Genomic DNA, 12,732 nt, shown 5'->3' on the forward strand with positions numbered 1-12,732 from the left:
TAAGTACAAAAGCTATCTTGGTTAGCTCATTATTTTCAGGTTCTTCTGTAATAATACTTTTTCTGTCAAACTCAGTCACGACACTTGTAATGATACCATTAATTATGCATCATTGTTCCAAAGTAATTGTCACTACACACAAGAGGCTAAGAAGCAGCTTCTTTCCTAAGATGCCACTCCAGCTGATATACTATTATTTATTAATAAAATCCATTGCTATTTTTATTGGAAAGTTCTTCTGAAATGTAAAACGATATTATTTTCAAGTATCAAGCTACAATGCCTCAAAACTGCAAAAACTTTCGATGATGCAGCTGACTCACTATATTATCTCTCTTGTCTGCTAAGGTGCCTTAGAAAACCTGCTCATAACTTAATAGTGGAAAGAACTGCCAAGCCAAGGAGCCTTTCCCAGTTTCCAGGCTGTTCTCTAGTTCGCCACTACCCAAAAATCTCTCAAAAATCAAAAGAAAAAAAAATTTCTCAGCAAGGTGAAATCACAGTAAAATCTCCTTTCAAGAAGTTCAGGACTGTCCAAATGTAGGACTACCTATTCTAAATGATATCTAGGAATCTTTTCACAAAAGTCAAAACTTATGAAAAAGATTAAGAAAAAAGAGAACAAGGTATCATTATTCCGATTTTGCTGAGCTAACCCAGTCTGAAGAAAGACTAAAGTATTTGTGGAATCAAGAGTAAATAAAAATGCTTTAGATACTGAGTTCAGCTTTCTCTAACACTAGAGTCTTCATGCATAAATTACTATTAACAATTAGATCCAAAGTAAGCCAAGAACATTTTAAAGATGAATACCTGAGCAAATACATCATATGCAAGCTAGGAATGTGATTCTGCAAATTTTGCAGTAATCAGACTTAATGTACACAAATAAAACCTCACTACATAAAAAATATCTTGTTTAAAATATAGGCAAAAAACATTTAAAAATCCTCTTCACCTCTAAAGTATCTCTAAACTTCTAAAGACTCATAATAAAAATTTGGCTTGGAAAATAAACAAAAAATCAAAAACGAAGAGTCCTGTTACTTAAATCTCTCCAGCTGTTCTTACACTACCACAGAGGAATTAAAAATCCAGATGACTGTAGTACTTCAATTTTTGCAGCTTTGAAATTTTAAATAAAATTTTAATAGTTACCATGAACACACAATCCCCCTACCCACCCATCCCCCAGAATCCCAGGCTGAAATGTAAATTAGTAGTCTACCTGCATTACTTCATACAAGCCAATTTTTTTCAATGGACATTGTCAGTTTAAGTCATATTCCAATATAGGGTACTGTTTCTGTATGTTCCAAGTGTCAGCTGAAATAAATTATTCACTTTGCCGCTGTTGAAACCAAATTCACTGGGATTGCAAACACTATTATAATGTTTAAACAAAAATAATCAACAACCACAAAATACCCAAGAGAATACCTGACCACAGATGTAGACCATCAAAGCCATAGGAATATAAGTCATCACCAACACCATTTCCTCCCCATTCCGCTCCTCCCCCTGGGTAAGGTGAGTAGCCTTCTGTTGAAGCCCAGCCCACTCGTAGGTGAGTTGATTCTGCAGTCACAAAGGGCTCTAGATGGTCCACCATAAGTTCATAGTACCATTTTCGGTATTGAGCCGAACCTTCACTAATCCCCAAGAAGATGTTGGGTCGCATGCTTAAACAAAAGGAATAAAAGTAGTTATTAAAAACTTATTTCAAGGACAAGATGAACTGCTGTGTACTTTTCATTTACTCAAATTTCAGGCTAGTTTTGTGTGATTAAAACAACAGAAGTAATTTTACTTCATGGAAACACGCAGATTACCAGGCTGGAAAAGACCACAAGGATCATCTGGTGCAACCTCTCCTGATAAAAACACAAGTCAGGACAAGATGGCCCAGCATACCGTCCTGCATAATCTTATATGTGTCCAGTGTTGGGTAATACACTATTTCCCCAGCAAGATTATTTTAATGAATGATTCTTCTCATTCTGAAAAATGTTACTTTCTCCAATCAAAATTTCCCCAGGAGATACTTGTACCCATTACCCTTAGGCTTTTCCATGTGACTCCTGGCTGCACCTGTCCCTCTAACTGGAAAAATGGAAAAAAGAGGCAGCTTCAGCTCCAATACTTTTCACTTGCACTCCCAAATCTGTATGGTCCTTCTTGATTCTACCCAGGTTCCAGCTTGCTGTGCCATTTACGCCCCCATGAGAAGAGTAACAATGGATAGCAATCTGTGCTCTGGACAAGTTAAGACACCCTCTAGGCAACATCTGAGATATTAGCTCCCAGAAGGCAATATATTTAGTTATTTATTCTGGTGAAAAATGATCTATACATTTTAAGTTGAAAAAAAGTGTGCTTCAGTAACTGAAACAGTATCCTTACTCAGATGCCAATAGTAAGTGGTTTATGTGTTTGAACAATTAGTAGATGTTAAATCCTGAAAAAAAAATCACAGCTATTTACCAGTCACCAACACAAGTGTTGTAAGTACACATTGCAGGTTTAATTTTACATAGCAAACTGCATTCTGTAACACTGATTATCAAAACTGAACACAGTATTCCAGGTGTGGTCCCATCAATGTCAAGAGAGTGAATCAGTTCCCCAGATCCTTTAGCTTTAAGTAGCCTCCTTATAATATACAATGTGGGTTTTCAATGGTTTTCAGCATCTAGTAAATCCTATGAACTCTGAGTTATAAGAACTATTTCTATGTTTAAATTTTCATTCTCAAGCAAAGATTGAGACTTTTAAAAATAAACAACTTTGAGACAGAAGATCCCACTGATCTTCATGCAAGGCCACATTATTTAGCCTCAGCATTAATTAAAACTCTGGAAAATCATTTACTTAATAATATTTGTAAATTATACTTTACTGACGGTATTAGCTTCATCTTGTTATTAATGTCTGCTTGAAGGTAGCTTCTAAAACTCTATCAGCAAAAGGAAGGGTGAAGGCACTCTCTAAATATTCTAGGCACTGATGAAGGTGCTTGACACTAAATTCTTAATTTTGACCAAAGGTGATTAGGAAATCCTCATAAGATCATAAATGCAATCACAGGACATCAGCTGACAATACTTTGAATCCACATCTAGATCTAGCCCATAATCATTAGAAGAGACTACAGCTTTGCAGACTTAAAACAGTTTAGGGCAGCTATAGCTTGTGACAACCCACATTTCAAATTTAATCACTACAGCAAAGGGAATTTAAAATCCTAGTAAAAATAAAATATCATAACAAAAGTTTGGAAGTAAAAGAGATTTTCTGTAGTGTCTATTTCTTTTAAGCACAAGTTGGGACTTTTTTTCTTTATTCATAGATAGGGATTTTTTTCTTTTTCTTTGTACCTGCTCACATGGTTGACAAGGCGTGTCTGTAAGAGCAGATCTCTTCCTGGCAGGAGATTATCACAGATTAGATGTTGATTAGACCGCACAGCTACTCCATGACAAACACAGAGAGAACACAAAACATCCAAAACCTGGGAAAAAAAGAGATTTTTTTTTAATCTTAAATACTTTTTCATTGTCACGGTTAATTACTTCAGGCAATGTAATGCTCTATAGCTTGTTACTGGAAGACATGTATGTAATTAATCCAACAAAGTGGTTTTATTTTAGAGCAATTCAGAAATTCTCTTAACACTAAAACATTCTTCCCACTTCCCCCACAAATTTTTATGCATCAATTTTTTTGCCAAAAATAAGGTAACATTTATCTTCAAACTGTTCATACACATTTTAGGATAATTTTCATTCCTCATTATCGAAACAGCATTAAAGTATTTGAAATTAACTTCCACACAGAAGAACAAGCTTGCTTTGTTCATCTAAATATACTTTTTTAGTCTTTACCTACCTTATGGTTTCTTCCATGCTTGTCCAAAAGACAGATGATTGATTTAATATGTCCTTCCTTAATAATGTTTAGAGCTTCTGGGCTTTCTACCAACACACAATGTAAAACCTCTAGAATTCCTGGGGGAAAAAAAAAATTATTTCATCGATGTGCATATAATGTCATAACTCTACATAACAGTTTGCAATCTGTTGCTCGTGAACACAAAATAGTTTCAAAATTCATTGTATATGACAAACAAACCCACTAAAGAAGCAGTTATTGCCATGAAGAATCATTAGCCTTAAAACATTTCTCTGCAATGGGGAAATAAAACAAATTCCCATGTGTACTGGACCAAATCAACACCTGCTTTGGGATCTTCTGCCTTTGGGAAAGGCAAGTATTGTACATGCAGCTCATCATTATCTGTGGCCATAATGAGAAAAATCAAAGGGGCTGAAGGAAAGGTGAGAAGCAGCCTTCAATCTAGAGGTATGCAATTCTTATAAGTAATGTATAGCTCTCATTATTCTGTCTTCAGCGCTTTATTCAAGCCACATCTCCAAACACTCAGATTAATCCTTGCAAACCAAAATCCATAGCATGAGTCTTCTGCTCTTTGCCATGTGCTCTTTCCATTCACAGAAACTGTTGCACTGCAAACTCCACTTGATGTGGGAAAAATAGTGGTTTCATCTGATGGTTCTGTCTCAGTGAGAATACTCTGGCCTTTCTTTGATCGTAGTGAGGAAGAGAACACCAGCTGCTACAGATAAACTACAGCACCATCACCATTTATCCCCATATTATTTAGTGTTTTTTCCAGAGGTCTGAGGGACATAGGCTGTCATCACTAATAAAGAGTAGGGGTTACTCAAGGACTGAAATGTAGAAAAGGCAAAAGACAACAGATAAGTGATCATTTGATTAATCCAGCAAACAGGTTTCAAAAAAAGTGTGTTTAATATATTTGTAGACAAAATCATGCATATATAAACAGAAAATGCAGGTAGATAATGAGCTAGGGGTGAACTCTCAAAGTGATTCTATAGTCCTGAAGGTTTAAGCACAAGAAGCCTTAACTATAAATAAAAGAACATACTAAACCTGAATTTGGCAGCAGTATGGTCTGTGTTGCAACAGATGTGCACTTCCATTATTCCACCATTCTATGATTCTATGAATACTGACAGTAACAATGTTGTTAAAAAGAGTAAAAACCTAAGAGTCATGAGAGCCAGTTAAAAAAGCAGATGCTCTGTAGCAACATTGCAGTAGCAGTCTACCCAGCCTCCTAACTGGATGAGGTCAGGGGTCACTGATCATGGAAAACCTAGGGTGGCTAAAAAAGTGTTACTAAAGGATCCTTAATCAAGAGGATCCTTGTAATCCAGAATAAGATTAACAATTTTCTGTGTCACAGTGATCTGGGAATGCATAAAAATCATTACATTCAAAACATGGAAACTGGACATTTGCAACCTCTCATTGTATCACTGAAACACTTGATCAATATAAATAGTAATCCAGTATTAAATGACACCACATAAGTGTGACAATCAGATCCTTAGAATTATCTGTAGGTAGAGCCATAACTCTTTGTCTTAAAATAGTGCACAGGGTACATTTTTTAGACTTAACATTTTCAATAACATAATTAAAAATCCTTTGAAGATGTAAACATTCAATAATAAATGCATGTTATCAATTAGATCCAGCTGCCCTAGCACCTTCTTGAATTACTGTAGCATCTGACTGCTAATTACCAAATATGTTTTGGTCCCTGTGTTTCAGAAAAAAATTGCATATGAGTGTACTGTGACTGTTAAGAATGATTCACTTTTAGATTATCTATACTAAAGAAAATCAGAATTGTTCCAATTTCACTGGAGTTTCTCAAGGCAGAAAAGCAGTAAGTGTTTGAATCTAATACAATTAAAGAGTATGATATGCAGAGTTCATAGTAAGGAGAGTGAAAATTTTCTTAATGACTATCAGATGAAAGGAAACATGTACATTCAAGACAGTATGTTGACTCCTCTAATGTCACTCTCTAGAATACTAGAATAAAATGCATGCACTAAAAATATCCTTTTAAAAAGCCTTAAAACATGGTTTTATCTGGGTCCAAAAACCTTTACTTGGAGGATAATCATGTTAAAGAAACTTCCCTGTCTAACCATTCACTCTTTCACCACCTGAGCTTTGATCATGGCCCCTTTAGAGCTACACACCCCACACCTGCACAGCCAGACCAGGTTTCCTTGCCAGCTCTACCCCCAAGTTTCTCATAGCAGAGTCTCAGATATCCCAGTACTTAAAATAATTTGATTGTGGTACAATGACTAACAAAATAATGACTCAAGCTGGGTGCTACCAAGGGCAGAACCCCAAGACAGGAACCTGAGATTACCTCAGCTAGTTAGAGCATGGTGCTGATAATGCCAAGTCTGTGGGTTCAATCCCTTTACAGACCATCTATTTAAGAGTTGAACACAGTGATCCTTTTTGGCACCTTTCAACTCAGAACAGTCTGTGAGTCTCTGGGCTCCTGGACTTTTATACCCTTACAGTCTAAGCATGCAGAAATCTGGGGGTCCTTGACTCCAGCCATGTCTCTGAGCGTCAGCTGCCAGGGCTACGGTTACTTTGCTATGCTAAAAATCAGCAGGTCAAGGCTTCTCATCTCACCCAGAGCTCAGCCAGCAGCTCAGTTGCAGGCTGCAAACAGAGCCTCCTGCACTGAATGTATTCCTCAACATTAGATTACTAACTTGTTGTATTCTATTTTTTCACCTATGTTTTAATGCCTCTAAAATTATAGTAAGGCTAGTTAATCTCATCTGGAATATATTTCAAAGTGAAATACTAATCTAATCTTAATTTATGGATTGAAGAGACAACTGAAGCATTTGCATTGCAACTCTGTGATATCTCACTTCTAACATGGTCTACTCTCAGACATATTTCTACTTGAACAGATAGTAATTTTCCTTCTTTTGCTTCAGTGAAGCTTGGGAGATGAATCAATTTCTGATCTAATTTGTACAATCCATTTATAGTTGCTGTTTATATATTTAATGGCTTTGTTCTGTTTTCATAACACTTTTACTTCCAGGAAAAGAAAAAAGTGAAAAGAGGAATTTTATAGATAATAGTTGATAGCATCAAATCTTTATTGCAATATATTCAAGAAAACACACGCAGGAGCAGTAGCTGACAACTTTGACAACTTTAATGTTCAAGGTGAACTTCATTTTGGTGTGATTAACAAAACGTGGTTATGGTCTTCCTCAAATACTTTACCTTAGGGAAAAAAACTATGTTATGTGAATATATGTGTCCAAGTATTCTTAGTTTAAAGGTTTAATATAAGTCAGTATTTTTCCCTATTGAAGGCCTACTGCTGAAAATTAAAACAATGAATATTCTCAGCCTGTCAAGCCAAATAAAGCTTAAAACCTTGCAAGCAAGCATCCCACAAAAAATCAGAAAATTACATTTACATACTAAAAGATAAACCTATTGTGCCTCTCAAGATAACAAAAGCACAGCCTAATTAGCATCTTTTATAACTGACTCTCTCAAAATGAGAAAAAGTCTTTATTATAAAATCAGTTTTGGAGGCAACATGGAAGTTATGTTACAAATACACATGGGGATGGAGTACAAGTGGCCTAGTTCCTAGCAGAAAACACAGAACAAATGAGTATTACAAATATTAGTACATTTGGAGTTCTTGCAGCATGTCAGGAGGTTCACTACCCAGAGCAACTAGTGTCAGAATACTCTGCAGTTTACAGAATGCGTCTCATACCTTACTATACTATCATAAACAATTAAGTTTTTAATTCTGAAATCTTTGTGGTTTGAGATTAAAAATTAGAAATACATATGTACATAACAAAAACCATGTAACATAGCACTTAAGAAATTTCATCTTGAACCTCTAAAAGCTGAGCAAAAAGTTTTGCATTATTTCTGATAGCTCTTACCCTGAGAGTTTCAGATGTAAAAGATGGTCTTTTAGGAAATAGTTTCACCATTAAGATCTTGTGATATACATTGAAATTAAGCAAGTTGCAATCAAATCCCATGCAAATGCATAATTACGAGATCCTTCTCCTTAAATGAATGCTGTCACACCAAAGGTGGAGCATAGCAGAATGCTTTTGACATTTTTCAAATGTTTCAGTTGAAATTCAGTTACTCAAATGCTCAATAGAGCAAGGAGATCACAGCCTCTGCAGAGCAGGTTCCCCAAACAATAATGTAAACCAACACAAATTATGTTCACTTGTGACATCTATTTAGCAAGGATCACCAACCCTAGTGTACCCACTGCAACGACAGGATGATCTACAAACCTCTAACTAGACACCCCTGCTGTAAGCAGCCATCTGCCTGAGTCACCAGCTGAGAGCTAAAGTTGCTTCATCTTTTGAGCTGCTCAAGCATTCAGAGCATAAACAACCAGCTGAAAAAGATCAGGTACATGCCAGGAGTAGGAAGTAATCCTGTAGTAAAACAGGTCCCCTGCCCCAAGGCCATAGATCTGCAACTAAAACATGAAACAAAACTCTTCAAAAGTAAGCAAAAGTACTTCCAGAAAACATTGCTGTCTGGAGGGGCTTAAGTGGGCAAATGCTTCAAAGTCTCTATACCAGTCTCAGCCCCAAGAATAACTGACTTTTAAACTCTCTGCTTGCCCCAAGAGTTGACAAAGGGAAAATCCTACAAGAGGAGAAGCATCAGTGTGTAACTGCTCTTTACAAGTGCAATCAACCATCGCAGATCTTGTCAATCAGCTAGTGAATGTCGTGCCAGTTTACCCTCAGCTCTGAGAGGGAGAACACTCCTGCCACTGAAATTTGACAATATTTTTCCATGTTGTCAGTCAGTTCATCTCAGGAACAGATTTATGGCAAATAAACAAAATGCCCATGAATGTTTAATGAAAAATCTGAGGGGAACACAAACACCTTGTTTACTATAGGGCACATCTGATCTCACGGCTGCTGCTGATTCCTTGATAAAACCAAGGTAAGACATTTATTAATATATATCAAATGGTGACCTGTACTGAGACAACTGGAACTATGTGGAATATTCAGCAATAGCAGGGTATTTCTCATTTATTGCTGCCGCTGTAAAAGGCTGTACTATGCCTATGACATTTTTTTTCCAAATGTTTACCAGTCTAATATAAAACAAAGAACTTTTGCAATCGGGGACATCCTTCCTGGCCCTAATATTTCAAGGCTCCTGAGCACACCATCAATCTGACACATGACTGAGGAAGGGAAACAATCATATGGGGAATGTAATTTCAGTTCCTGAGGACAACTCTTTAGTCAATCATTATGTTCCTTCCAGTTCATGGAATAACATATGACACTAAACCAAGAAGATGATGGGAATAAGTTACAGATATGTAACTGGAGAGCAATGCAACACTGTTATTGTAACTACATTTCCCATTGGTTTGACCACAAATCTTCCTGCCCTTTGAACTTACTCTTGCATTATTACAAAAAAGAAGTCTTTGAAAGGCTCTCAAGAGGGCCACCTTCCAAACAAATTGCAAAAAGTACTATATTTAAAGCAAAATGGAATCAACTGATACTGAAAAATATTTATTTTTAATTTTAAATAGAAATTTACATCTCAGGAGTAAAAGAGGTGTTTCAAAAGGAAATGTATGTGTATTACATAGGTAAACACTGGTAGGCAGAACAAATTATATCTATTCCATATGACTTCTGTTATATTTAGTTTGATGCAAATCCTGAAAAACAAGCAGGCTTACAGAGAAAAGGGAAGATACTAGCATTAGAAAACAACTTAATACAACTTACACTATTGAACAGCTATTTTATCAAATACTTTTTTTTTCTGAATTAAAAGGTAACACTACATCCAACTGACCAAGGAAAAGGCAAGACTGCCAGAACTTAAACTAGAAGTACAACTGAAATCAGTGTAAAAAATGTTACAAATCTCACTTCATTAACATAATTTACTGTCTCATAATAAGAACTTCATTATAATGAGGCTGAACAAGTATATAACCAACTTAAAAGAATTCAGAACTGGTCAAATAAGGAATTTAAAATACTAAAAAGCATACCAGAAGAGGCTTCCAGTCTTTCTAATCTGCTGATTAACCAATCAAGAGATCCAGAAAATTGAGCACAGTTTTTACGATTTCCTCGAATCAGAGCCGCTATTGGGAAAAAAGAGGGAGAGAGAGAAATTAAATCACAGTTATAAGTTCATTTAAATTTAAATACTTCCCATATTCTCTTGTCAGAAAGGATCCAGTAAGATAATTATTGATGTTCTAGATTTAAATTTAAATAATATAAGTGTTAGAATTCAGCATAAGAAATACCTTTGCTATCAAGTCGACCTTTAGGGAATTTGAATTATTTTGGCTCTACAATCATCTCAATAATCCATACAATAATCCATACAAAATGCTCAACATGAAGAAGCCTGTACTTACACCACAGAAGTTAGCTGCTACTATAGAAATGTTTGTGTAAAACAGTATTCTTGCAATGACTGAAAACATTGCAAAAGCAGTGCAAAGCCAACAACATAGGCGATGAATGCAAATTATTTTCTACTGTTACAATACATTTGTTCAAGAGTAATAGGAACTAAAACAAGATAGATGTCTAGGAACTGTTTGATATACTTTTGACAATGTTGTAGGGAGGAGGAAACTGATTTGAATCCGTTTCACCCTCATGCTTAAAGCTGAGATTGAAGTAGACTGAATCATGCCCTGACTTGGTGGGTACAACTGAGCTGAAATCCCCCTGAACACTGCAGGCACCCACAAGCTTGTCCTGTCCTGGATTATGTGCATCTGCAGGCATGTGCACACACACAGGCTCTCAGGGAAGCCTCTGCTTTACTCCAAGAAAGGACTGAAGCACAAAGATTTCTGTTCCATGTGTGGAACAGCTCAAGCCGGTTTTCTTAAAATTGTTTTCCAGTGCCACCAACAAACTATTTCAACTTGAAGTTTCTGTGATTATTTCCAGCAGCAGAGACTATTGGTTCTGCTAAGAACCAATGGCCTCTTAAAATCTATGTTTTGTCATTGCACAAACTCATTGTGGTAGATTTTTACTATGTTTTTATGCTGTTTCATTTATAAAAGGCTAAACTTAGAGACTTACAACATAAATATGACATGAAACTATCTGCAAAGAGGAACAGCAACATTGGGGCACTGACAATTCTGTAAACTGGTAGTTTCCTCACCACTTTTCTGATGAGGAAAATCAAACCCTAATAGCAAAACAAACAAACAAAACCCTGCTTATTGCTACATTATAGAATAGAAAAAAATAGGTACCCTGAAATCTTACACCTTTGAGCAATTATGACCACAGTTATTTGAAAATACTTGGGAATCATAAGAGGGGGAACATCTTGTTAAAACATGTTGGAATCTGTGGGTATTGGTGATTCCGAGATTGTAGAAAGTCTCTGTCTTTCTGCCCCGTTGCCAAAGAAGAAGTCATAATTCGTATGTGCTATTTTCAAGGTTGTTTATTTTTGCTTATCTATAACATGTTCTGCTGCCCTGCCGCAGGTCTGTCCTGCAGGGCAGCGTGTGGGGCTCTGCCTCCAGTGGGATGTTACAAACATTATATACCAGAAACTACGTGTGCTATATTTACAATAATGTGCCAATATCTATCATCTACGTTGAACAGTGTGTTCCCAGCCTAAACCAATAGAAAAATGCCAACACCACAGTGAAACATGGAGGGCATGAAGAAGGAGGAAAAGGACAAGACACACCCAATTTCCTCCATCTTGTCCCCTCTGAACCCCTAATCTAAAAACCTAAAATTTTACTTTTGCACCCGTGTCACACTTAATTATTACTCTTATCAAACACGCAAAGCTTGTAATTAATCCTGTAAGATTGAAAACTCCTCTCCATGGACAGAGATCACAGACAGTGTCTCTCGGGGCTCTGTACAGGGGGGTTCCTGACCCCTGCCAGGGTCCCAGACCTGCCAGGGCAGCCAGAGGGAAGCCCTGGATTCCCACAAAAACACACAGATCTGAACGAAGGAACACCTTTTTCTGACAGTGACTTTTTTATTGGTTATAGGCAAGCCACACAACCTTGCTGTGCTTCAGGTAGGAACATAAATGAAGGCAGTAACAGTTCAGTGCTTAACACATCACTAAATTTAACTTCATTAACAGTAATGAGACACAGATGGTTTCGTAAATGCTGCACAGCACAAGTTTGTGAAAGGTTTGTATTCATTGGTTAAAGCTGTGCATTAAATGAGGCACACAGACACTTTAAACTACAAACAAAAAATAGCATCCTACAGTTGCTTTTCTTATCGCCTACTACTCTGAACAAGACCAGCATTCAGTTTTAAAGAAATAAAAACCATGATGTGGTCAGTCAGACATTAACATCACATCACTGCATATATTCCTGCACATTCTTTTGTAATGCAAAAGGATCTAGTACTATTTGTGATAGAGAATGGACAGATTCTTTAGTATATATATGTCAATTATTTCAAATTGAAAGGCAGTAGACTTAGATTGAATATAAGGAAGTATCTTTTGCAATCAGGGTGGCTGGACTAGATCATCTTTAGAGGTTTCTTATGACCCAATCCATTCTAAGATTATATGATTTTTATATGTGATAGTATCCAGTCTCAGCATCTATAAATGCCTTCATTCTCATCACAGTGAAATACAACACAACGTCAATTACATGACAAAAGACATGAATTCTGGCATCACAATTTACATTTATTTATGTGCAGACTCAAAAAACAAAATACTGTTTGCTGAAGCAAG

The 12,732-nt window shown here is 36.4% G+C and overlaps 1 protein-coding gene across 10 annotated transcripts in view; it reads right to left on the bottom strand.

Moving 5' to 3' along the window:
- RYR2 (ryanodine receptor 2) overlaps nt 1–12,732 on the bottom strand; it is a 370,524-nt gene that overhangs the window by 165,413 nt on the left and 192,379 nt on the right. For all 10 annotated transcript variants that reach the window (XM_030268235.4, XM_072927080.1, XM_030268232.4 and 7 more), the window contains 4 exons: nt 10,001–10,096; nt 3,889–4,007; nt 3,378–3,511; nt 1,441–1,682 (listed from right to left, as the gene is read on the bottom strand). In XM_030268235.4, coding sequence (XP_030124095.4) covers nt 1,441–1,682; nt 3,378–3,511; nt 3,889–4,007; nt 10,001–10,096 — 591 coding nt within the window. The remainder of the gene's footprint in view (nt 1–1,440; nt 1,683–3,377; nt 3,512–3,888; nt 4,008–10,000; nt 10,097–12,732) is intronic.

Source organism: Taeniopygia guttata, chromosome 3, assembly GCF_048771995.1.
Source record: "Taeniopygia guttata chromosome 3, bTaeGut7.mat, whole genome shotgun sequence".
Classification (NCBI taxonomy): Eukaryota; Metazoa; Chordata; class Aves; order Passeriformes; family Estrildidae; genus Taeniopygia; species Taeniopygia guttata.